At 45.3% G+C, this 27,079-nt stretch overlaps 1 protein-coding gene across 2 annotated transcripts; it reads left to right on the top strand.

Moving 5' to 3' along the window:
- LOC135234675 (carboxy-terminal domain RNA polymerase II polypeptide A small phosphatase 2-like) lies at window positions 1-23,889 on the top strand. 2 transcript variants are annotated; one of them, XR_010324165.1, is made up of 8 exons: window positions 1-559; window positions 9,821-9,969; window positions 15,162-15,263; window positions 15,539-15,595; window positions 17,405-17,497; window positions 18,318-18,503; window positions 19,770-22,205; window positions 22,302-23,889. XR_010324165.1 is itself a non-coding variant. In XM_064299507.1 (7 exons), exons 1-7 carry the CDS (start codon window positions 499-501, stop codon window positions 19,893-19,895), a joined length of 774 nt encoding a protein of 257 aa, XP_064155577.1. In that variant the 5' UTR covers window positions 1-498; the 3' UTR covers window positions 19,896-23,889. The 2 variants fall into 2 exon arrangements, 1 of the variants encoding a protein (XP_064155577.1); XM_064299507.1 differs by having other exon boundaries at window positions 19,770-23,889.
- Window positions 23,890-27,079: the final 3,190 nt, after the last annotated feature.

The raw sequence follows: 27,079 nt of genomic DNA, 5'->3' as shown, positions 1-27,079 counted from the left end.
TATTTTATCAAAATTGTAGTCCGATCACACTCAGTCCACTGGACGACTGCTAAATTATCAGTCAGTTTTTCGTTTCCACTTTCGGAAATGTCCACTCGACGGGGTTGTTTATCTGTAGTAAGGGGAACTTGAAACCGCCCCTGCCCCATTTCCTTGGTTGTTTTGCTCCTTTCGCCTGGATTCTCCATGTTGGAGCAGCAGGGAGGTTTTAAACGGGACTGAAGGGGAGTGTGCACAATACTGCTAGCTAGCATGCTAAGCAATACTGATAGTAAGGGAAAACTGAGACGGGTAGCTAAGGGAGTAGCTACCCAGAGAAAACCCAAACACACCGCCCCTCCCATGTGAACAAGCAGCTACAGAGAAGCGCAGGGAAATGATAAAACACTGTTGGTGAAACAAACTGAACACGGATATCAACGACAGTTCACGTGAAATTCGTTGGGAAGCTTGCGCGTTTTTGGGGAAAACGGGTTTGATTTTTTTGACGTTTGTTAGATGGAAAGTTCTGTCATCACCCAAGTGCGGAAAGAAGACGTTAAACTCTCGTCAAAAACAGGTAAACATCGCTAGGGTCCTGATTAATTTCGACCGGGCGGGTGTGTGAATCTAATTTTGACAGAAGTAAGTTATCGTTGGTTAAGATATGCATTTGAAACTGTATGATATCTATTAAGTCACATTGATACTCTTTATTCGGTGGTTGTAACTCCAGTATTGTGCCTTCGGTGCATTAAAAGTTTACTTGTTTATTTTAATGGCATCATTGCAATACATATGGCTTGCTTTCGGAACAGACTCACACAACAGGAAAGGCGTTGAATTAACGCTATTTTAAGATGACTAGCTAGCAAAGTATTAATGCCATATTGGTGTTTAGAACCTATGGTGCATGTTATGTCAATGTGCATCCTTTGGTGCACGCCGTGAAGCTGTTCGATGTGTTTTCTGTTAAAATCGGGTACTGAACAAATTGCAGTGTAGCTGTGCAAGCTACCTGTCCAGCTAACGTCAGTGTAGTGTAGTTCAGCTACGGAGCTAATCTTTAAAATATGAATAGCCAATTATTAATATACAACATGCAAGTGTCAGATACAGTTCCAATACTAGGGGCTGCCGAGTGTGGTATTTCTTTTTTATGCTAATGTTCATCTAGAATAGTTGCCGAAATGGGTTTAGCTAGTTAGCTAACGATTTAAATCGTGTGCCGTGAGGCTGTTGTTTTTCTGCTCGACAGTGATTGGCTGCTCTAGACGCCCAGATGGGTCATTGTTGTTGTTTATCAGAATTGACTGTAGTCGATGCTTTTGCTAGCGGTCAAGTGCCCCTGGTGTGCATAACATGACGAAAACGAACATTTTGTCGACTATTTGGATATGTTGTGCTTTATTTGCCCAATGCTAAGAATGTGCGAACCATGTCCACAGATCGACTGGCTCCAGAATTTGCTTGCATTTCCTCACTTACCTTAAATCTCACGGGCTGCTTTAAAGACGCACATTATGTTCTCTTTCGCTTGCAAGAGCTTAAGTCCACGTTTGTAAACAAGATATTCAGTCTAACTCAATGATCTGTCTGTTAAACTTGTCGTCTTATGTCGACCTGCTATTGCTTAAGGACATTTATGAATTTGCTAGGTTACAACCACGGCTCGTGAGTTAAACGGTTTTAACATGAGGTGAAGTAAGACTGTCCCTTTTGTTTTTGAATTGTAACAACCTAAAAACAGCAGCATTTGATGTGCGGTCCAGCGGGCTGCCATTTGGTAAATGCCCTGAAATCAAAAAAAAAAAAAGTTTGTTTTATTTTATTTTATTATTTTTTAAAAAGGTAAAAATGCAAACATACAATGGTATGGAAATGAAAGTTTGTGATGTGGCCGTTGATTCTACTTTAAATATCTTTCATACGTTTCTTGTTTTTAACTTTTCTGCTCGAAGCGTAACCGTGGATATGCCAGGTGTCTACAGTTGAAATCAGAAACACACCCCTTTACCCGCGCACACCCACCATCTGCCGCGTTTGTGGCGTGAGCCAAAACAGCGCATAATTGTGTGCAGCGGTGTAGTTCTGTAGCATTTGGCGCTCTTGTTCGAATGAGGAGCAGAGCGAAGTGTTTTCTGGAAGGTTCTATGACTCCATTGGTTTGGAAGTACTCAGTGTGACTTGAGGGGCTTCATTCGCTCACAGTATAGAAAGAATATTCCAATTTATGATTTAGAAATTTAGAAATTAATTTATCTGCCAAAGGGCCGTTTGTGAGTTGTACACTGGGTTTGCGCAATCTTTTTACATGTTACGTTTTGTAATAGATTTCATTGTGCAATGTTTTGTAAGTTAATTCCAGAGGTCTGGAAGAAACGATCAAGAAACAAGATCAAGGAAGAATTCGGCGCATATAAGTGAAATTATTTTTTGACTATTCTCTATTTATACAATTAATGTAAATTCTGCATGGTCTGGGCTATAGCAATATATGCTGTTCTGTCTGTGCGCCGTGACCTGAATACAAATTGCACAAGAGTCTGCGATTCAAAATGTTGCACGTTTTGTGACATTGACTGACTCGGTACAAGAAGTAGAGTCATCGGGTGCATTTTATTCAAATGAATTATCAGAGTTGCACTGAATTATTGTTATCACAAGAGACTACTCACCATTATGTTTGTTTCAAAAGCGTACACTGCCCTCGCGGTTTTTCGCGAGAATTGCACCTTGCGGAGGCGCAGTTAATTTTTGAGGACTTGCACAAAGAACGCACTGAACGGCCGCAGGCACGCGATCCCGTAATATACAAGTGTTCCCAGCCTAATTGTACGTTTGAATATAATTTCCCTGACCACAATCTTTACGAACCTATTATTTGTCCTGTAGGGTAGCTAATACAAAAAAGCATGTTGTTGCCGTTTCCAAAAACTCCCGAAGATAATTTCGGCTCTGGAAATGTTAGGAGTTCCTACTTTGACTGTATGCGAAAAAAACGGCCACAGTACAGACGTGGAGTAACGCTTGCAGACTGACAGGAGAAAAGCGTGTTCCCTTGCGTTTGCCCTGAAATATTCATGCAGTGCTAAAGCCCATTCCGGGCAAAGTACTGAATTTTGACCATGCCCACGTGATTCGTTTACCTAGCAGCCTGCGTCATTAGCGTCTTTACATTCTCTAAGCATTTCCAGCTGTAATTGAACAAAAGAACGGTAACTTCCCAAATGAATCGGAGCAGAAAAAACATTTTTCTCGCATTACATGTTGCTGTAGTGAGTACCATTGGGAGATAAGGAAGGCCTAATGCAGGGGTCCTCAATCTGATCCAGAATGGGCCGGTGTAGGTGCAGGCTTTGGTTTCAACCAAGCAGTTACACACCTGATTCTACTAATCAAGGTCCTTAGCAAAGACTCCAGTGGTTAATTAATAGAATCAGGTTTGTAGCTGCTCGGTTGAAACCAAAGCCTGCACCTACACCGGCCCATTCTGGATCAGATTGAGGACCCCTGGCCTTGTGCGTCTAAAATACACGAAAGTGGTGTCTGGAGTCGCGGTTGTCAGCTTGCTTGCGTGTTGTCAGTGCTTTGACAGCGTGTTGTTAACGTGTGAAAAAATCAACACATTAACAACACATTATCAACGCGTTGAGAACCAGCACACAACACATTGACAACGCGTGATTCCAGACGTCAGTTTAACGAGTTTTTGACCCTTTTGGTCACATGTCCATTTTGAACATTGTGAATGTCATGATTTCCTATTGGCTACTGAGTTTTGGGGTTAAACTATGTCAGCCCAGCGGTGGCCTACCAGTAGTGAACAAGTGAAGGAATCTCTTTTTATTCTTATTTATTTGTCCTTCTTTTTTCTTTTGGTTAATTCAAAATTATGGGAAATAATGACTCGCTAGCAGTCTGTAGGCTATCAGGTGTAGTATTAAAGATACCATCACGTTATGATAATTTCCTTGTTTGAGCTTATAGTTGTATCCTACATAAAAGGGGTCATAAAAGGTTCAGACAGAAAGAGAAAAACAATGACAGTGAAAAAGAAAATATTTTCACTCCTACAAAACCAATCTTTGTTTAAAAAAAGAAGAGAGGATTGAGCATCAGCTGGTTTTTGGGCAGGCAGAGAGGAAACATCAGTGCACACGTGCAGAGTGAGCTCGGTCTTGTTTCTGACTGGTTCAATTTAGGTTTTATAATTTCCCACTGTAACAATTGCCCCCAGTCCTGCCCGGCTATAAAAACTCACCATGCATCAGTACACTGTTCTGTGTTCAAGTGAGAAGCACAGTATTTGACACAGGGGATAGGAGGAGGTGCATCCATTTTTTGCTGGGAAGGGTGGACTCTAAAGAGTTAGGAACTGGTTATTATGGCAATTTCCAATTGAAGTCAGAAAAATGTGATATAATTTGGTAATAAAAAATGTTGTTTAAAAATGTTTTAATATGGGGAAAAACTCACAAAAAAATAGACGTTTCAGCTGGTCAGGCTTTCATCAGTGAAACGTGCGTTTTCATTTCCACTGATTGCATTTACACCTTTTAATGCAGGTGCATGTAATATAAAACAACACCGGTGCAGGTAATCCAAGAAACCGAAACACCACCAATAAATCCCACTTTAAAAAACCACAGCACATACATCACATTGACAGCATCTACAATTGTAAACGCCTAGACTGAACACATCAGGTTTTTTTCTACCATTCATAATTCAGTCTAGATACATTAACAGACAGGTCAACATCATTCACGTTATTAGGGTGCATGGTGTTTCATTTATAAATCCCTCTTACCTCTAGCTTTAATAATTTGACTTCGACATGGTGCCACTTTATCAATAGCTAGCTTGTACATTCGAGATCACTCATGTATGGCTCTGCTCAAAAAATGTCTGGAGAATCCATATTCTTCACAATGATGTCCCTGGTTGCTTTTTTTAAATTAGTGAGACTAATTCCTTAAAGGAGAATCCTGTTTGATGGTTAGACACAGTTTCAGATTGCGCATGAATTTATGACTGAATAGCAGGACATGAAGAGTGGTCATAGTGCATGGTGATCTCCACAACTCCCCCTAGAGTGGTGGATCCCCTCTCCTCATGCCAGATCCAGGGATTTGATGTGTTCCACCTTAAGTACATCTTATACACCTAATCAAGCCCTCTTCCACAATAACATACTTTCTTGTAATAACTGTGTTTGATGGTGAATAATGTTGTATGTCTTATGCTTATTCAGTTAGAGGCATCAATTTTAGATTTGTTCATATGAATTTCACATCATATGAGTTTTAGTCAATGGCAGTTTTCTTCTTTTTTTATTTTTATTTGGTTAATTTAACCTGCAAATACATTTGACGTATGGACACGCCCCCACGATTCACAACAACAACTGTTGCCAGCGCGTATTTGGCTGTAAATTCGCCCAGGATGGGAGGCGAGGCGTCGTAGCAAAGATACGGGCCTGCTGTTACAATTGGCCTGTCTAGGACGTATATTCTATCGAATCTATGTATATAGCAGTTTTTTTTACTGTGACGAATCGTGTATACACGGCTCCCTATAGTAAAGATAACGGTCTGTGGCCGGAATGAGAAACGCTACTCTGTATGTGTGCAGTTCGACAAAAAAAAGAAACATTGCCACACGTAGAATTAAAACTTCTTATTTAAAAAGACATGTTGCAATAACAGCGCATCTTTGAAATGATTCATGTGTGCTATCCCCCAGCCCTTCTCGCGCTCTTTATCTTGACGGGCAGCGTGGGCGTTTGCAATCTCCTAATTGTACCGAGGAAATTGAGCATACAAATGCACAGGTAGCCTTTGGATATAAACGCCGTGATTACCAGTGGTGTGTGCGAGACAAGCAGTCGGCGTTACGACATTCGCTCTATTCCAGTCCAGTCCCCCAAAGGGTGTGCAGCGTCATCATTTACTAATATTTGAAATGACTGAAAGCACAGTAGAGCGTGCGCATTAAAATCCTGTTTATATAACCATGGCAACAAGCATCACAATACATAGGTATACGGTTTTAATATTTTCCAATTGTTCTGCAGGGCAATCGCACGATTTGATCAAAGCAAGTTTCAGGGTTTCAATGATAATCTCCTCGCTCTGGCAAGTCACGGGAGCCAGATTGTAACCAGTCCATCTAGGATCGTGTAGCGCCATTGCGTGCAACATGCGGATTCTTCCTTTTTTTTTGGAATGCGACCTAGTTGTGCAGTCACGTCAAGTATGTGTATCCAGCGCTCGCTCGAGTGGGCGGGTTACTGACAGCCATGCAGACTCTCCCACTCCTTCCTCAAAATACTGGAGGAAACCGCCCCCGTGTACGCTCAGCGGTACTGCACAGTTTTCTGAGGCACGAACATAATTAATACCTAAACATCCGTTATTAAACAGAATTCTAACGCTCATACATTGAGCGTAAACGCTCGATTGGGAAGTCCTTCCTTTCTAAAAGCGTCAAAATGTCGGACGAAGCAGAGGAAGAGAGAGAGAGAGTGTGTGTATGTTTGTGTTCGCGCGCGTCTGCGTGACATTGCTTTCAGCACATTAATGCATCCCAATTAGTTGACGTGCTGTAAATATTTTTTCTAGTAGGCACACATCTATTTTCATGAGCAAATGCTCCCAAAAATAGGAGCACTGTAGAGCTTTGGCCTTGGAATAGCAGTACTGTTGTAGGTATTCGGTATGTACGTAATTTTGCGCACGTGTGCGCACGCACGTGCATGTGTGCTTTGCTACACGCGTCAGCCTATGCCCCTGCTGTGCAGTTTCAGAATTGCATCATCAGAATTTTGTTTATGAAAAAACGTCCTCTGAATCGGAAATATTCTATCATAGACAGCGGAGTTATTGGTCATGTTTTGGAGCTAGTGAGAAGTGTTCTGTCCCAGTCCCAGACTCGGACTGAGTGTCACGTGCGTTATGCTTAATGTGAAGTAACCGATATAAGCAAACATTCCCGATGACAAGGGTGGTTACATCGTTCATCTGTAAATGTAAAGAAAAATCGTTTAATTAAATAGCTTGAATTCAAGTAACAGTATATGATTTATTAGTTAAAAATGCAATAACTGAACAGATACAATACTGAATAGATCTAGAGCACATGCAGACTGCACGTGAACTTAGCACTTCCTCACATATTTAAAACATCCAGTATTTGTGTGACTAGTTAATGTTAATTATGCAGTGCACATATTGCCGATCGACTGTGTTGTAATTTAGTGTGCATTTATTCTGCATCTTCACAGTAGGACTACCTTTGTGATGCAGCAGGTGCTTGGACACAATGGGTTTGGTGGGGTGCCCATGCGTTTCTGGTGCAGGCTGGATCAGGAAAACGAATCTGTTTATTCATCATGTATGTCCTATTTGTTTATACATTTCTCTTACTTTTTCAGACATGCGTTCCTTTGAATGAACTAGAAGATTCCGTTGTGCTATTTGGGTGTATTGTTTTTTGTCATTACTATGTCCTCACCTGGTTAAATTAATAAAACTAAAGCCACTGTCACTCTTTTGAGGTTTTTCTCCCCACTGGGTGTTTTTTTAACCACATGTACATGCTATTTGGGGGTTCAGGTCTGGTGTTTGCTCTTTTTGCTCTGTCTCTTGCCTTGCTACTCTGTAAAGTGTCTTTGACAGTTCTCTCGAAAAAGTGCTATACGAATAAAATTGAATTGAATTCAATTCTTGCACTGGGCCAATCCACACAGTGGAACAGTACTTTAATTGTTTCATTGCCTCCCAGTAGCCAAGCTATTCAATTTTTTCAAAGTTAGCACTTTGAACTCTGGTCTCTGGAGAAAGAGAGAGCAAAGGAGAGCAAGGACTGCAGGTAATAGAAGGGGGAGAGAGGGAAAGCAAGATGTAGAGCGAGCAACTGATAAAGTAAAGACAGAGAGAGGATAAGAATGATTAGGGATGGGACTCAGACCTTCAGAAATCGTGCGTTACTGCTGTACCCGCCAGCCCCGCGCTGACAGCAGCTGTCACGGAAACGGTGGGGAGTTGGAGTCTGCCTCAGAGTCACACCCCACAGACTTTCTCAGCGTTGAAGTGCGCGGAGGGCACAGACACTGCGCTGTTATTTGACACCAGCTTTTATAAGAGAGAATGTCGCGTAGTTGTAATTCCTTCTGTGCAATACAAGTAATTCCATTGTCAGAAATTGGCAAAGTGTGCGTCAGCCGAGGTCATGCGAAGCGATGGCTCGCTAAACCGGAGCTCCGCGTTAGCGCAGTAGTAAGAATGCCCAGCGCTTGCGTTCTTGGGGCTTGTGTTGGCTACTCGTACTGTGAGTGCAGCGGCTGTTAACAGTTTGCGGTTAGCGGAGTTAGCAAAAAGTAACTGAGCTCGGCTGCTGGAAACGAGAGCGCGAGTAGAAAACTGGCGGGAGTGTTTTTTTCTCGCGGAGCTTAACGGGAGTAGGCATTTTTTCCTGCTGCTCGAAGGCGTTACGTAACGTGTACCAGCCTCGGCTGGGTGGCGACTTCATTAAAAACCGATTACACGCGCCCCCAGTGACACCGCTCCGGCGAACAGCCTTTTGGATTCTGCTTTTAAACATCTGTGTGCGGCAGTTGTGGCTGAGGAGAGTACGGTTAGATCTCGTGTCCTGCTCCTTTCCGGTGCCCCACCTATATGAAAAACGCTTGCGCACAATAGAGGGGTGTTAGACGGGTGAGGTCTTCATTAGTGTACATGCAAAAATATGTTCACTATATATAAATTACTTTTATAACCTATAACTAAGTGTACGTTTTATAAATACGGGAACTGTTGCTCCCAACCCCGATTTATGCTCTCATCTTCTCATTTGTCATCACAAGTCACCCTGGATAATTGCTTCTGCCAAATGGCAGTATGTAATGTTAAAAGGGTACAATGGGGAATGTTTTCTAAGAACTTCGGGACAGATTGAATTACAGTGCAGTTCAGTATTGAGGTAGGCTATATTGTGTGCAGGGCTGTTCAGGTGAGTGGAGAGCCATTCTTGCTCAGACTCCGGAAATAAACCCTGGTCTCTCTCACCACAACGTGACGTCACCACTATGCAAAAAAACGGCAGGCCTCTAGGCCAGATGAAGTGCCTTGCTACTTACTACTACTTCGTAGACACGTCCCCCTGCCTGGTTAAGTTTCTGACACCAGTTCATGTGTAGGCTTCCAGTTTCAAAAACTAATAAAAAATAAAATAAATTATTTCTAAGTTGTTTGCTGCTCGTTAATGACAGCAGAAGTTATTAGTCGTTTATTTCATCATTTTAACAACGGGAAAAAAAACACCACCAATCACCCACTTCACAGATGAATGGCATGCAGTTGGTTTGAAAAATTCCAGAGGATGACCCAAAAAAAAAAAACCTTGTAATGGACATTTTACAGTCTGGTCCGTTAGTGTATAGTATGTTGGTTTTCAAACCTGTTCCTGGAGATCTACTGTCCTGCAGGTTTTCACCGTAGCCCTAACAAAGCACACCTCACTCAACAGCTAGAGATCTCGTTGCTGCTAATTAGCCGAATCGGGTGTGCCAAATTTCAGTTGAAATGAGAAGCTACAGGACAGTAAATCTCCGGGGTTGGGAACTGCTGATATAGACAAATCACTTATGTCCAGTCCTATTTCTAAAAATAAATAAATGCATGAAAGAAAATGAAACCGTGAATGACAGCGAGCGGCAGATCTTTCGGAGCAGGATCGTACGCGGCCCGTGCGCCGAGCGCAGGCGCGTCGCGGTCCTTCTGGATGTTTCCGCTCCGCTGGGCTCACGCTCCTGCGTTCTCGCTTTCCCCTCGCGCAGCTCCGAAGAAGTCCTCCCCCAAGAAGCCCGGCAGCCCCAAACTCTTCAAAGCCCTCTTCTGCTGCCTGCGAGCACAGGATGTCCTGCGGCCGCCGTCCGCTACCCAGGATGCCTCGCTGCGCCCCGAGGACGGTGGGCCGGTTGCTAAGGTAACAGGTATTTCCGTGAATCGTCTTTGTGTTTGTTTGTTTGTTTGTTGTTGCTATTAGTGATGTCAGTCGAACCGACTCTCATATGCGGGCCAATCAGCAGTGGCCTCTAGGCTCTGCTGGACGCAGTCCCTTAAAATGGCATCTTATTGAAAAGTGAGCGAAAGCAGTTCTGCTTAAAAACTGGAGAAAGCAGAAGTAGCATTTAGGGGGCATTAAATATTGGATACTGAGAGATTCCCCTCACTAGTGAAAGCCACAATTCCTCAATTGTCTGCACATTGAGAGCAGGAAGAGCCTGGAAGAAGTGGACAGTTCCATCACGGCTTTCATGCAAAGTGAGCGGTCTCGGGCACATCTTTATTCAAATCATAATTGTGTATAAAAACGCCATCGTTCTGCAGCACCTGCAGTCCTGGTAATGAATAGTACAATCCACTGCCTCTGGAAATGAATGGAAAAGCGCTTGTTTATTTATTTATTTATTTATTTATTTATTTATCTTTACTCAAAGTTGGTAGAAATGATTTAAGGCAGAAATAAGTGGTGCACATATGATGAATCCTGGGTCTGAGGCGGCACACTTGCAGCTGTGGAGTCGGTGGGAGAGAGGAGACCGGGTCTCGCTTCTCCGGCGGTCGCTGTAAAACCGCCCACGGTCATGTTACAGCAGAGCGCTCGATCGTGCTAACGGCCGATGCATTAAAACATAATCGCATCGCACTTAAACTTTTAGCCGTTTAGCAGAAGCTCTTACGGAGAGCGACTTAGACAACTTAGGTTGTTTTATGCACAATCCATTTATACTGCTGGATAATTGCTGAAGGAATTCAGGTTAGGTACCACGCTCAAGAGCACAACAGCAGCAGCTCACCTGAATGGATGACGGTTGAACCTTCTACCATTGTGTTCAGGTGCAGGCTTGTAATGGAACTGTAGACAGAGTCGTGGGAGAGCAGTCCTAAATTCGATTGGCTCCCCTCGTAGTCGCAAGCTTCTCGTTTACGGTGTAGGCGGTGCGCGGTTCACAGGTAAGGCCCTCCGAGGCAGCCGCCCACAGCGCTGAGCCTGGTGAACACAGAGCTGAGCCTGGTGAACACAGCGCTGAGCCTGGTGACACAGCGCTGAGCTGGAACACAGCGCTGAGCCTGGTGAACACAGCGCTGAGCTGAGACACCGCTGAGCGGGTGACGCAGCTTGAGCTGATGAAGCGCGTTGAGCCTGGTGAGCGCTGAGCCTGGTGAACAGCGCTGAGCCGGTGAACGCAGCGCTGAGCCGATGACGCCAGCCTGATGACGCGCTGAGCCTGATGAACGCAGCGCTGAGCCTGGTGAACGCAGCGCTGAGCCTGAGAACGCAGGTGACTGATGACACAGCGCTGAGCCTGGTGGACACAGCGCTGAGCCTGGTGAACGCAGCGCTGAGCCTGATGAACGCAGCGCTGAGCCTGGTGAACGCAGCGCTGAGCCTGATGAACACAGCGCTGAGCCTGATGAACACAGCGCTGAGCCTGATGAACACAGCGCTGAGCCTGGTGAACACAGCGCTGAGGCACTGAGGGTTTGAACGTGTGTGGGCAGGCCTGACTGTAGGCTGGGGGGTTTAAAATATAAGTGGCTCTCTTTTCTGATGTTGTTTACGATGAGCGAGCGAGCGAGTCCATAAAGATCAATGCAAGCCCAAAGAGAAGCATGTAGTTGATTACATGCAGGGTCTGTGCTAGGGATGGGTGATATGCTCAAATGTTTCTGCAGTCGACGGTACAGATTATAATATTTTGTCCATAAGTAGTCAATGCGCAGAGTAGTCTTGGTAATGCTAGCTCATTTTAAAATTGTTACTCTAAATATATTGAAGTGCTTTGCTTGAGTAATTAACATTAACTTGTTTTTTCATAATCAGGAAACATTGGACCGTGCACTTTCAAAGGTGAGGGTATATGCATGCTAACATTGATGAATTCTATTCATTTATAGCAGTGCATTTATGCTACTCATAGATACTCTGAAACAGCCTCATTTTTCAGGACTCTGATCATGCCTCACAAACCAATGCTAATGATTTGCCTAGCCGCAAGCAACCTCATGCAACAAAATAGCGAAATTGCTCGGAACACACTGTGCAGTTTCACTGGAGCTCAACTTCAGCGTAGCGAGCCGGAGCGTGTCTCCATTGGTTGAAATATCAGCACAGCTAACCGTGGCTGACGATGTAAGATCATCGCATTGCCCACGCCTACACCTCATGTAGGTAATCCTGCCAGTTCCCAGTGGAGAAAATCACATGCGTGTCGTTATGCTTTATGTGATAGGGATAGAGATGCACACGGGCGTACCGCGTTCACAGGTTTCTAATTTCCTGGTAATTTACTACCCCCTGTAAATCCATAGATAGGCTAGTATGAGGATAACAGAAAAAAATGATTCCAGATCTGCTGCCATGGTATCAAATGGAGCTGAAACCGTAAGACAGTAATAATCAATAACACTCGCAGCCCTGATGATAAAAAAAAAAAACCATCAGCTCTGGCATATAATTCCTCTGTCAATGTTTAAGAGGAGAGACTCGCCCACCCCCACCCCCAGCGCTGTGACTGCAGTCCGTTGCCTGTGTAAATACAGATGAGCAGGTTACTGCACCCATATAACCAAACAATCAGTGGATGTGTGCTGTGCCCCCTCTGAACTCCATGCATGCAAAAAACATGGCAGGGGTGACTTCTGATCAAGAAGGCTCTTTTTGGGGCTGTTGATCACACTCATTCAATTAACCAGGGGTACGTCCTGCCGGGGGTACACACTTAAACGGTCTTAGGCGTTAATATAGATTTCAGATTCAGCATCCATCTTTCTCCATCTTTCCTGCTAACCCGTTTGTTAGATGCCGTTCACTATCCAGTCCAGGAATATCCGCTTGCTGGTGGTTCTGAGGAACTGGTGTGAAGCTCATTGGCTAGCACACCAAGCCCACTGTCAAACCTCACTGGTGAATGCTGTTCACTGCAAAGAGAATTAGCAAATCTGCGGCCAAAATATTTATAAAGTATTGTGTTACTGCCTCATACCTTGCACCCAGTTTCGTCAAATTTCATCATTAAATGTGTGATTTGGTTCAATCTATTATGGCACTGGTCCACAGCATGGATAGGTCCTGTGGTAGCAGTGAACTATGAATACAGTTTGGCATTCAAAATTTTGGAGAAAATGCCTTAAAAAAAATAATTTCACAATTGCAAAAAAAAAAAAAGAAAATCACATCTGACTCGTTTTAAAAGAAAGTGAGCAGCGGTGACATCACTTCCCAAGTCACGAGACCCAAACTGCTGCACAGTGTTTCACTCAGCTGGGCACTTGAGAAGTCTTGTGTGAGCGTGAGAAGGATTCGCATTTCTGATGTGATGAGAAAGCCTTTGTGTTTAAATTGGACTGTGGCAGAGAGGCTCTGTTGCTCTGCGGGAGAGTGAGCAAAGTGTTAGCATGGAGTGAACCGCTAACATTGAGCAAACCCCCTAACATTGAGTAAATCCCCTAGCATTGAGCAAACCCCCTAGCATTGAGCAAACCCCCTAGCATTGAGTAAATCCCCTAGCACTGAGCAAACCCCCTAGCATTGAGTAAACCCCCTAGCATTGAGCAAACCCCCTAGCATTGAGTAAACCCCCTAGCATTGAGTAAACCCCCTAGCATTGAGTAAACCTCCTAGCATTGAGTAAACCCCCTAGCACTGAGCAAACCCCCTAGCATTGAGCAAACCCCCTAGCATTGAGTAAACCGATAGCATTGAGTAAAACCGCTAACATCGAGCAAACTGCTAAATGTGAGCGAACCACTACAGCGTGCAAACCGCTTACCTCAAGCAGAACACTGACCTTGTGCAAAGCACTGACGTCAGGAAAACTCCACGGGTGAAAATCTGTTGTGGAATTTCTTTGGTTGTGGGCTTCGCTCTTCCGTCGCTTGCCCTTGCCAGTTTGGGTTTGGCTGCTGGGCCACGGCAGTGGAAGTCCTAAAACCCTCTGCTTCTGTCATTAACTGATCGTTCCGGTGATTGACTGGTGGCGACCAGCCAATTCTGGCTCGTTGAATGTGAGCACCAGCCACCGCAGTGCTTTAACCCGTTAGCCTGTTAGCAAGGCACTTGACCGCAGCCCAAAACCTTGAACCTGCGCGAGATGGCGGAACTGTGGGGCGAATAACACCTTTCCGGATCGTCCGCAGAAAGATTCTGCCTGCGTCTGTGGAGGCCTGCTGTAAAACAGCCTCATCCACACAGAGTCAAAGCAGCGATGTAAGAAAACACCCTTTCATCAGCCCTTATCATGGGAGGGGCTACCGTGTGCTGTCAGTCACTGACTCGTGCGAATCAGACGGTGCGTATTTACCCTCTGTAGTGAGTAAACTCAGCTGTCCCTGGCAGAACACTGCAGCTCCAGCCCCGTGAGTCAGTCACTCGTGATCGTCCTGTTTGCCTCAGGGATCCTGAAGCCTCACTCTTACACCGCTGTTTTGTGAAAAATAGGATCACGTGATTAAAAAAGGGGAGATGTAATTGGCTGTCTGTGCTGTAGACTTGCCTCCAATAGCAGGCAGGTGTTATTTCAGTATGCAGTATGATTTCACCCTTTTACTTTTAATGTGACTTGTTTTTTAAAAATGTCTTTGCAGTGACTGTTTTCAGCGTGACAGCGCTGATGATGGGAAGATAATCCGACACGCCGGTGCATCTCTTTTTTTGATTGGTCGATTGTTCGCGGCGGTGTGTAGCGGGCGGCTGTGCCGTCGGCGTGGCGGGCGTGACGCCCCGGGAGCGCGCTGTATCCCACGATCCTCCTGGGTGCGCGTGCGTTTGTGTTTGCGTTAAACACACTTCCCCAGAGCTGTTAAACACACGTCCCCCGAGGGCTGTCTGCAAAATATTGTGGCCTTCTTTTAGGGCAGCTGGTGTAGAAACTAATAAGCACATGGTCTCTTTAGCCAGTCAGTGACTTAAATAAAGAAACTAAGTACTGAAACACCCCTGTACAGCACTACACACCTACGACTGGCACCAGGAAATGATCAAAGGTGGTTCCCCATTGTGGTTTGTTCTGGTGGTGCTGCACTTTGTGTCGTTTTTTGTGAGGGAGGTGGGTTGGAAGGGTGCTGAGTTTTGGGGCAGTGGGGTGACCCCCAGGTCTTTGTGTGCCTGCTCAGGCCCTGGGACCCCGCCTGCTGCCCGAACTGACCGAGCGAGACCAGGGGAAGATCTGTGTGGTGATCGACTTGGACGAGACCCTGGTGCACAGCTCTTTCAAGGTATTGTTTTGTGCTCCTTTCTCTCTCTCTCTCTCTCTCTCCCCTCCTCCCCTCTGACCCCATCTATCTCCCTCTCTCCCTCTCCCTCTCTCTCCCTCTGACCATGATTTCTCTCCCTCTCTCTCCCTCTCTCTCTCTGTCTCTCCCTCTGACCCCCATCTCTCTCTTTCTCTCTCTCACTCTCTCTCCCTCCCTCTTTATCTCTCTCTCTCTTTCTCTCTTCTCGGTCAATGGAAGTGTGATTAAAGGTCATTGTACTGTGTTCTGTCTTACAGCCAATCAGTAATGCTGATTTCATTGTGCCTGTGGAGATTGAAGGAACCACACATCAGGTAATGAAGGAAGTGTGCCTGCATATATACTGTGTTATTATTGAGGTGAAGGCCGTTACATAACATAACGTAATGACAAGAACGGGCCGTTCAGCCCAACAATGCTCATCATTTTCCTGACTAAATGTTTTTTTTTTCTTTCTGCTATTGATTAGGAACCGATTTAATAGTTAGGAAATATGTTGGTTTGAAATGAGTTTTGGGATGGATTAATGTTATTTGAGCTCCTTTGTCCAAACGCTTGAATCTTTCACAGTGCCGAACTGTGAACAAACGAGAAAGTCAACTTACTCCACCTGCTGGCCAGATATATGAAATGCAGAAGTGTTTCATAACTGGCAGTTGACAGTTTTTTTTTTTGTGTGCGTGAGCCTTGTGCTTGGGGTTTAGACATAGCAGAGCTTCATTTTAACCAGTAAAAACATCAAATATGCACATTACCAAAATGTAGGGAATTATCATTTGTGACTCTAAACCTGTAGCGAGATCTTCGGTGTGACAGAGTCAGTGTCCAAATGACATTCCTGATTTTTAATATGTTACTTTTGTTATTCTGCATTTTAATACCAATGAGCGTGAGACACACCACTGTAGAATACAGTACCAGTCCCTCCCATTTTTACCTTCCTCAGTAGAACGGATTAGGTTGCTCCCACCCACCTCCTAGACTTGAGAATTAACAAAGAAAAGCTCCTGAATTTTAATTGTATTTTCTATGCGTTTGTATATGCATTTTCTAAGTAAAATTCTTCACAAAAGTGCATTCACAGTGAGGTGAGAAGAACAGCGAGTGAGTTTCTTTTTCTGGATGTTATGTAAGAACATTATTCTGAGGGCGTGGCTGACTCTGAAGTGCTGGAGAGAGCGTGCCTCTCCCACCATCTCTGTGCAGCCTGGTTTGGTAGTAATGTTTTTACTGGTCTTTCAGGCTGCTTTGCAGTGGCTGGCAGCAAATCACAGCAAGCAGCTCAGGGAAGTGATCCACCAATCCCCACGCAGATTATTCAGCACGTGTGGTGCAGTGTGGTGCACTCCAATTGGTCCACCTGGGTTTCCCACTCTCTGCCCCCTTTGACCCAGGACCCTCCCTCTCTTGGTCTTCGCCTGGTTCAAGTAATCCAGGATAGGCTGTTTCCCAGCACGGCCTATTCTTGATTACTTGTTTCAGGAAGTGGCCGCCAGCATCTGGAATGGGTGGAGAGATGATGGATGGATGACTGAAAGGGGAAGAAAATGAAAGAAAAAAGTATTTCTGGATTTTGAGGGGGGCTTACAACTTTGCCCAGAATAGATCCCTCATTCTCTATATGTTGGATTGCACGTCTCTCTTTTTCATTTTTAGTTTTTATTTTTTTGGCATTGGCCCCTGTGTTGTCACTTTTTTCCTGTGCATTTGAAATGTTCATGAAGCCACAAGATACAAATGTTAACAAAACAAGTTTTATTTTCAAATTTGTAAACATGATAATCATTTTCGTTTGATGTAAAGTATGGCATTTTTAACACAGGAGCTGGAGGCCTGACTCTGTGTGTCTCTGTGCTGTGTGGATATTCACTGCTGATTGGTTAAATGTAAAATGCCATGTTAGTTATGCAATAAACATGGTGTCCATATGACCAATAGATAATCCTCTACTGGTGGACGAAATAAGAAATTTGTTTAAATTTTAACCGAATAAAATGGGCTTAATATCGCTGTATTCGTTTTCGGTGTTTGTTTATCTATAGTATGGCTATTGATAACGACAGGGTGTTTAAATGAGAGACGTGTTGCTCAGAGCTCGCTGACCCCACCGCCCGGCGTTTCAGGTGTACGTGCTGAAGAGGCCGCACGTGGACGTCTTCCTCCAGCGCATGGGCGAGCTCTTCGAGTGCGTCCTCTTCACCGCCAGCCTCGCCAAGGTAACGGGGCGGCGGCGGCGACGCGCGCTCGCCAAGGGCGACGCGCTCAACCAATCGGCTTCCCCGTGAGATAAAGATGAGATTTCACTTCCAGCCTCCCGTCGGACATATTTGCCAAATTGTCAGAGGAGTGTAAGCTGCTGTTTGTTTTAAGAGAACGGACCTTTTAGAAATGTGAGGAGGGGTGCAGAAATGCCAGAAGACTTGAGCTTTTTAAAGCTATGAAATGGTCCTCTGTCTCAGTATTATATAGATATTAAGTTGAATCTGATGTATATGAAATATATAATGTAAATATTCATATTTCTTTCTCCTTTGTTTGGGCTGCCTCTCATTAGTCTTACACCCCATCCCTTGTAGAGATCCCTGCTCCCCACTTTGCAACCTCATCCTGAGGGTGGGAGAATTCCCCCATGTGACAGATAGTATACTCTGCATGCTAGAAGCATAATTATATAAACTTTCATTTATATTCAAAGTATTCTGAAGGATAAAAGTGTGTATTTCAGATATACTTCAGCATACACTGTTTTACGTAGGCCATTTTCTCTCTTTTGAAGAGAGCTGTAAATTGAGCAGGTCACGTACTTGCTCACAAACCAACACTTGGTATCCTCTGCACTTATTGGCCAATCGTATCACAGCTTTATGCCCCCTTGAATGTCATTAACACACACACACACACACACACACACACATTCTCCTTTCTCTTTAATAGCCAGTAGCCAGTACCCAGTCTCCCCGGCTAAAGATCCTTTCTGGTCCTGACTGTAAATTGAGTAGCCCCTCTTCCTCCTCCTCCTGTTCCCCCCCACCCCAGTATGCAGACCCGGTGACGGACCAGCTGGACCAGTGCGGGGTGTTCCGGACGCGGCTGTTCCGCGAGTCCTGCGTCTTCCACCAGGGCTGCTACGTCAAGGACCTGAGCCGGCTGGGCCGCCAGCTGAGCAAGACGCTCATCCTGGACAACTCGCCCGCCTCCTACATCTTCCACCCGGAGAACGCTGTGAGTCTCCTACTCTAACCCTAACCCTAACCCAGCTCCCCCGCCTCCTACATCTTCCACCCGGAGAACGCCGTGAGTCTGCCTGTCCCTAACCCTAACCCTAACCCTAACCCCAACCTTAACCCTAACCCAACTCGCCCGCCTCCTACATCTTCCACCCGGAGAACGCTGTGAGTCTGCCTGTCCCTAACCCTAACCCTAACCCAACACCCAGAGAACGCTGTGAGTCTGCCTGTCCCTAACCCTAACCTTAACCCTAACCCAACTCGCCCGCCTCCTACATCTTCCACCCGGAGAACGCCGTGAGTCTCCGACCCTAACCCTAACCTTAACCCTAACCCAACACCCAGAGAACGCTGTGAGTCTGCCTAACCCTAACCCTAACCCTAACCCTAACCCTAACCTAACCCTAACCCAGCTCACAGGCCTCCTACATCTTCCACCCGGAGAACGCCGTGAGTCTCCTACCCTAACCCTAACCCTAACCCAACACCCAGAGAACGCCGTGAGTCTGCCTGTCCCTAACCCTAACCCTAACCCAACACCCAGAGAACGCTGTGAGTCTGCCTGTCCCTAACCCTAACCCTAACCCTAACCCTAACCTTAACCCTAACCCAGCTCACAGGCCTCCTACATCTTCCACCCGGAGAACGCCGTGAGTCTCCGACCCTAACCCTAACCCTAACCCTAACCCAGAGAACCCCTGAGACTCCTACCCTAACCCTAACCCAGAGAACCCCTGAGACTCCTACCCTAACCCTAACCCAGAGAACCCCTGAGACTCCTACCCTAACCCTAACCCAGAGAACCCCTGAGACTCCTACCCTAACCCTAACCCAGAGAACCCCTGAGACCCTACCCTACACCCTAACCCAGAGAACCCTGAGACTCCTACCCTAACCCTAACCCAGAGAACCCCTGAGACTCCTACCCTAACCCTAACCCTAACCCAGAGAACCCCTGAGACTCCTACCCTAACCCTAACCCTAACCCAGAGAACCCCTGAGACTCCTACCCTAACCCTAACCCAGCACCCAGAGAACGCTCTGCGACTCCCTACCCTAACCCTAACCCAGCTCACTGGCCTCCTAAATCTTCCACCCAGAGAACGCCGTGAGTCTCCTACCCTAACCCTAACCCTAATCCACCACCCAGAGAACACCCTGAATCTGCCCATCCTAACCCTAACCCAACACCCTGAGACTCTGATTGGTTGGTGGTTTGAGAATGCCGATTGGTTGATTGTGGTTTGTGTGCTCTCTTCAGGTGCCCGTGGTGTCCTGGTTCGATGACCTCAAAGATGCCGAGCTGCTCAACCTCCTCCCCGTGTTCGAGGAGCTGAGCCGGGCGGAGGATGTCTACTCCAGACTTGGGCAGATGAGAGCCCCCTGACCCCAGTTTCTGCCCCACCCTCAGCAGGCAGTTTTCTTCTCACCCAGCAAAGCCAGTCTTTGTGTGGAGCCGGACACGAGCATGTTGGGTTTGGTTTGTGGGGCTGTTTCAGCAGGGTCGGGCCAGAGCGGGTCACTGGCAGACGGCATCGTCAGGGTGAGTTTGAGGAGGGCAAAGACGGTCAGTTTGGCGAACATGGTGAGGCAAAGTTAGCCTGTTATTACCCTAGACTGGTCAGGGTTAGCCTGTTATTACCCTAGACTGGTCAGGGTTGGCCTGTTATTACCCTAGACTGGTCAGGGTTAGCCTGCTATTACCCTAGACTGGTCAGGGTTGGCCTGTTATGACCCTAGACTGGTCTGGGTTAGCCTGTTATTATCCTAGACTGGTCGGGGTTAGGCTGTTATTACCCTAGACTGGTCAGGGTTGGCCTGCTATTACCCTATACTGGTCAGGGTTGGCCTGTTATTACCCTAGACTGGTCAGGGTTAGGCTGTTATTGCCCTAGACTGGTCAGGGTTAGCCTGCTATTACCCTAGACTGGTCAGGGTTGGCCTGTTATTACCCTAGACTGGTCAGGGTTGGCCTGTTATTACCCTAGACTGGTCAGGGTTGGCCTGTTATTACCCTAGACTGGTCAGGGTTGGCCTGCTATTACCCTAGACTGGTCAGGGTTGGCCTGTTATTACCCTAGACTGGTCAGGGTTGGCCTGCTATTACCCTAGACTGGTCAGGGTTGGCCTGCTATTACCCTAGACTGGTCAGGGTTGACCTGTTATTACCCTAGACTGGTCAGGGTTAGCCTGCTATTACCCTAGACTGGTCAGGGTTAGCCCATCACTCTGTACACAGGTGTCAGTGGTGCGTGCCTCAGGATGTGTGTGAGCAGGCAGCCCAGCCCGCTAAACCCAGCCCCCTTCCCTCAAACGCGCCGCCACAACAAGGGTCATAACCAGGCTGCTCCGGGACAGACCAACGTGCACCGGTATCCACTGAGAAACCTGGAACCGGAACTACAGGACTAGAGCGTTTGGTCACCTGAGCACTGGGAGACTGGAGCGTCGGGTGACCTGAGCACTGGGAGTCCTGAGCACTGGGAGGGACAGGAAAGGAAACGCAACTGTGACACAAAAACTGTGACTTGAAAAACCTGTTTTTCTTTGTTTTTCGGTTGTGAGGGGTTTTACTCCTCGTTACTTCTACAGATAAGATGGCCTTAAGACGCAACTAGGAAATGGAACAACTCAAAATCAAAGGGGAACTATTTTGCTTTTTTATTTATTTTATTTTATTTTTTTTTTAACCCAGTTGGAAGCGAGCAGGACCTGAGGGGGACCAAGGGGTTGTTCTCAGGGTTGCTATGCCTTACTATGACTTACTGTGCTGATTTTAAACGTTTTGTTTACTTTGTTATTTTTACTTGTGTATTTATTTATTTTACACAGTGGGTACTTTCAGCTTTTCAACAAAAATGCATTTTCAGTGTAAAATGTAGAATGGGCTTTGCATACCCGGTCGAACGGAAGCCTCCTGTTGCTTGTTTAATGACACATGCTTTGCAGGCTCTTGCCACTTCCTTCAGTCCAAATGACACTTAATGCAGGTGTTAACCAGCATGTCGTTCTCAGCCAAATTTCGTTTCAAAGCTTTGTAAGGTCTTTGCAGCAGACTAGTTTCGAAGCCTCCCTTGTTTTCTACTGGCTAAAATGTTACCCACTCTCACATTTCAGATTGGGCTGATTTTCCGTTTTAAACAGAAAAAGCAGCTATTGGGGCTAAACTTGATAATAAAATCCTACAAGGGTTCTGTAGGGGAGGCCTCCACTGTGTGTGTTCGTGTGTGAGCGTGTGCATGTGGGTGAGAGATTTTATTTGCCATTTTTAAATTGCGGTTTAGACCTTAAGTTCTCTTGGCTTCATTTTAAGGCGGTGCCATGTGTTGTTGGAAATAAGAGTGTTGAAATTTAGCAAATCAGGATTTTCTGTTGGAAGCCGGTGCTAGCCCTGAGAAGCGGGGTACCGTACTATCAGGAATTCTGACCGTTTTTGGGGTTTTGGTTTGGTTTGTGTTTGTCTGCAGGAGAGGAGGGGCCTCAAAACCACTGAGACTTCCTGTAAATGGCTTTCAGCTTCAGAGTAGAGCCAAGGCCCGCAGTTAAAGAGCATCTCTGGTAGAACCGTGATGCAAATGTGACCAACCCGGCGTGCTTCGCGTTTTCATTCGGGACCAAAGCAATTCGCTGTCGAATGTCGTGAAAGGGAAGCGTAACGTTCCCAGACCAGGCAAGTCTGAGGTGGAGCGTGCGGATCGTCGCGAGCGTGTGAGTGTGTGAGCGTGTGAGTGTGTGAGTGTGTGAGTGTGTGAGCGTGTGAGTGTGTGAGTGTGTGAGCGTGTGAGCGTGTGAGTGTGTGAGCGTGTGAGTGTGTGAGCCTTTAACAGAAGGAGCCCAAGGTCCTCCGGTGCCATTCCAGCCAGCCGCTGTCAAGCCTCGCCCGCAGCTGGGAATTCTCAGGCCCAAGACAAAATATATTGGAAGGGAACCCCCCCCCCCCCCAGTATAATACATAACAAATTAAATGAAAAATAGTTGCACCCCATATCCTGCTCCCCATCCCCCAAAACCCCCCCCGGTCCTGGGCTTGGGACGAAGTGTCCCAGTAGGCCCCACCCCCCCGATCTGCGCCCCTGTTGTCAAGACGCGTATCTCTGGAATGGTGTTGCGAAGCCACATTTCACCCGGTTTATGTGTCCTTTTTTTTCGTTTTCTTTGTCGTTCTCGCTTTCGTTTTTATTCCCCCTCGCTCGTTAATTCGGGCTGCTTCGTCTCCGAGGTGCTTCCTGAACCCGCTCTCCCGGCCTTCCGGATTGTTCCGGCGTGTTCCCCCCCCCCCCCCCGGGCCTCTGACTGAACGCTCGCGGCGGGAGTTTGCACGCTAGCACGGCGCAGCTCAACGCCGCCCCGTTTCAGGCGTATGAAACCCGACAAGCACAAGCATATGCAGGCGAGGAGGACTGTGATTGTAGGAATAAAACCAGATAAGATATGCAGCACATCGCTTAGGGTAGACTGAGCGGAAACGGGCCTGAGGCTTTGTGCTTTAATAACGGCCGTGCCAGTCTAAGGGAAATGGAAGTAGGAAAATGGTGAAGAACTCTTGAAACCCATGGCTGACTTGACTACTGTACTTATATGCAGGTTGTGTCATTTTGAATATAAATGTTCATATTTAATTTAGCCATTTTCAGTCCTTGAGTTTGTTGCTGAGTGGAGAGGGATGCACTGATATCTATTTAAGTAAGCTTTTATTCTCGGTCCTCTCAAAAATCGTTTTTTTTTTTTTTTTTTTGGGTTAATGGAGTTAGAAGTTAGTTTCCAGATAATCAACCTTTCTTATTTCCTAATCAGGGTCAAGTACAAAATTGAGCACTCCTATTGGTCAGCTCTCCACCAATCCACGAAGGCTTGAGAAGCATGCTGGCAGAGTATTTTTCACTGAACTGTGTAAGAACTTATGTGGTTCATTGGTATTTTTCTAATCCCTATGAGAGCAAAGTCCAAAGTTGATTCAATTTCTGTGTTGTGCAAGCTTCTATGCAGTGTGTACAGTTCAAACCATGGCTATACCTCAGCCACTCTGGTGTCTCAGCAGGAACTGGGAATTTGAAAAAAAGTTACTTAACTGCATGTGTCCTTTGGATATGCACATTTTCTATGTTAGACATTTTGCTGATGGAAATGACTGAAGTGTTGATGAGAGCCCAGAGACTTCTGCTTGCTGTGCTCTGTTGATGTTCAGGTCATGCCGGATTAAAGCAGCAAGCATATATTTACTTTGAATATTTACATGTAGGCCTTTGTCAGAAATGCCTAAGTGTAAAGGTCAGTCTGGTTTGTAAATCTGAAATCACTCAGGATGTAACATTCCATTGGATAAAAAAAACACCTCCATCATGAAGAAATGATCTACAATAAAAATGTTCAAAAACATGAAACATGACCTAATGTTGTCTGTCATTTTAGTAAAACAGATGGGGGGGCGGGGTGGGGGGGTATGGGGTGGCGTCATTGAATAAAATTCAGCTTTTGTGTTTCTGTGTGTGTAAACATTTGTGCACACTGGAGTAACTTGTATTTGCTCAAATTGGAGTGGGTATGGAGTAATGAGTCTGACTAATGGTGACTTGACAGAAAAAGAGAGAGTCTTACTGTGATTTATGGGGAGAGATGGTGCGGGTGAGATGCAGCTGCTGATGTTACGGTGTTGTGCTTTACTGTGGGGACGGGGCTGTCCGTATTCACGGTACAGCAGCGCACAGTTCTGTCGGAGAGCTGGAGCTAATGCACCTCGGGCCATTTGCCTTCATAAGCCTCTGACACCAAATTAATTTCGGGTGCTCTTCCCTACATCGACCTTAGATTCAATTCATCTCTGCACATTTCTGCATGGAGGGTTGCGGTTTTTTTAATGGTCTCTTTTCGTATTCCGTTGAATTAGCAGAGCGACTGACATTGACAGAAAACATAAGTGCATTCACCCGAATTATGTGACCAATGATGCCAGACCTGGCTTTCAACCTTCCCGGACCACCGAGTTTATATGCAACATCACTAAAGTGTGGAATGCAAGCTGACTGACCTAGAACCATAATACACGGCTTAGTGATGCAACATAATAACTAAACAATAACGCACCATTTACAAGGAATGTTAATAACAAGGAACAAAGTGGGTTGAGCTTTAATGACTGGAGGAAGTGGTCACCGTTACAGCCAAGTTAGCTTTACTCTTCCTGGGTGGGATTCATTTGTTTTGGGTGGGATCAGGTTTCTGCTACATCTTAATAGAAAAAGATTACACATTGTAAAGCCTGAGTTGGCCTGGACAGTCCAACTTCCTGCAGGACACGAAGAACAACACCACACTATTAAGAGGGCTGCTGGGTGGCTCATTCTGTTGAGATGCTAATCTAGTATATGGATGGGGCTCACAGACTGGTATCTCTGAAGAAGCTCATTTAGTGTATGGATGGGCCCTACAGTTCGGTATCTGTTCAGAAACTGATATAGTGTATGGATGGGCCCTACAGTTCAGTATCTGTTCATCTGTTCAGAAACTGATATAGTGTATGGATGGGCCCTACAGTTCAGTATCTGTTCATCTGTTCAGAAACTGATCTAGTGTATGGATGGGCCCTATGGTCTGATATCTAATCTGCTGGTGCTGACTGTGGCCAACAGCCCCATTGGGTGATGATTCATCGTCTGTAGCATCGCCCTCATATGGGAGGATTTTGGCCAGGATGTCTCATTGGGTACCAGTGACCAATTCAATCAACTTTGGAAGTGAATTGGATTTTTTAAAAATGTCTGAAATGTTCAGTTGGAGATTTTTTCAGTTTATAGAATTTAGATCAATTTCATGAGCAATGGAATAGAGACGTCAATGACACACAATACATACAATTCAGCCACATTTAATGGTTCAGAAACCAGTGAACATGCATATTAACCCTCATGTCATCTTATGGGAATTCTCCTTCTTGACAGAAATGCCTCAGTGGCCTTCAATACAAAGGGCAATGCAGTAACATCAGGACCATATGTACTGGTTCACCACAAGGCTCAGTGGTTTCTGCTGTGTTATTTAGACCAGTGGATCTCAACCTCGGTCCTGGGGGCCCACTGTGTATGCTGGTTTTCGTTCCAACCACAATTGCAATCCCAGAATTGTAACAAGCTATTATTTTTCCTTAATTTGGTGCTTCTCATGTCAGAGGGATTATTTGCCCACTTAAACCACCTTGTGTCAGAAATAGCTATGCATGCCATGAAGAATAAAAGTCCCATATTCACATTGTGTTATATTGTAGACGATTCCGTAAAGAGGTTAAAAAAACTTTTTAACTAATCAAAATAAAGACTGAGGCAAATCAACAGGTTCCTAATTGGGGAAAATGTGGACACCTGGCCACTAAATATAATCATTTGATAGATAACAAAGAATTCAAAAACAAAGAAAATGATAACGAGTCAAACTATGTTGTGCTCATTGGTTTAAGGGAAATATTATGCACTTAAAGCACTTAAACACGTGTTCAGCAACCTAATTAGGAGCCTATTAATTCCCCTCGTTAACTTGATCTGTTAAAAATGTTACCTCTTTTTAAGTGATTGTTTGCAATCACTTAAAACGCAACACAATAACACAATGGGATTTTATTCTTCATGCCATGCATAGCAATTTCTGACATAATGTGGCTTAAGAGGGTAAATAACTCCTCTTAACATGAAAAGCACCTAATTAAGAAAAATGAACAGCTTGTTAAAATTCTGAGATGGCAATTGTGGTTGGAAGGAAAACCAGCATACACAGTGGGCCCCCAGGACCGAGGTTGAGAACCACTGATTTAGACTACACAGATGCCTGTTGGAGCGAATGTCCTTTTTAAGATACCTGTTTAAGTATTCATATGACAAAGTGATTGTGGACACCTCTAAAGCTGAGGAGACAGTCCAAACTACTATCAACCAGTTCCAACAGTGGTGTGATGATTTTTTTTTTTTTGTTTTAACTTGAACATGGAACAGACAAAGGAAATGGTCATGGACTTCAAAAGAACATCATCACACCTGAGACACCTTACTATTGGAGCAAAAGCAATAGAAAGAGTTTAAATATTTGGGAACAATTATAGTTTAAAAAACGAATGTTTGGAGCCATTTCTCATTGAATCCATACCAAATATCTGTTAAGACAGTTCTACCAGTGCAAACTCAGGAAATTGAATATTAGTCAGTCAGTAATACAATAATTTTACACATTCTTTGAATCAACACTGACCATCAGCCTACCGGCCTGGTTTGGTTCTCCCACTAACATCAGACAAACCAGACTGAACAGGGTGGTGTTACAGAGTAGTAAGATCATAGGGAGACCATGAAGAACCATGAAACAATTTTATAAGGAGTGGACAGTCGAGAACAGACAAAGTATAATGGCCCTTCTCTCATATCCCCAGAATCACCAGTTTGAGATCTTGCCATCGGAAAGAAGTCTAAGGTCTCTCTCCTCTAAAACGAGGGGTCCTAAACTTGGTCCTGTGGCCCCCCTGTGTATGCTGGTTTTCATCCAAGCAGTCACAATCCCAGAATTTTTTACACGCAGTTATTTTTTCTTAATTAG

This window comes from Anguilla rostrata, chromosome 11 (assembly GCF_018555375.3).
Source record: "Anguilla rostrata isolate EN2019 chromosome 11, ASM1855537v3, whole genome shotgun sequence".
In the NCBI taxonomy this organism is placed as follows: domain Eukaryota; kingdom Metazoa; phylum Chordata; class Actinopteri; order Anguilliformes; family Anguillidae; genus Anguilla; species Anguilla rostrata.
This window is presented reverse-complemented; position numbering and strand designations above follow the sequence as displayed.

Bases quoted from the DNA above. Each gene is read 5' to 3' on its own strand.
- LOC135234675 (XM_064299507.1), top strand. From the start codon at position 499: ATGGAAAGTTCTGTCATCACCCAAGTGCGGAAAGAAGACGTTAAACTC. The intron at 15,264-15,538 runs GTATTGTTTTGT...TCTGTCTTACAG, and splicing joins TGGTGCACAGCTCTTTCAAG to CCAATCAGTAATGCTGATTT. The intron at 18,504-19,769 runs GTGAGTCTCCTA...TGCTCTCTTCAG, and splicing joins TCTTCCACCCGGAGAACGCT to GTGCCCGTGGTGTCCTGGTT.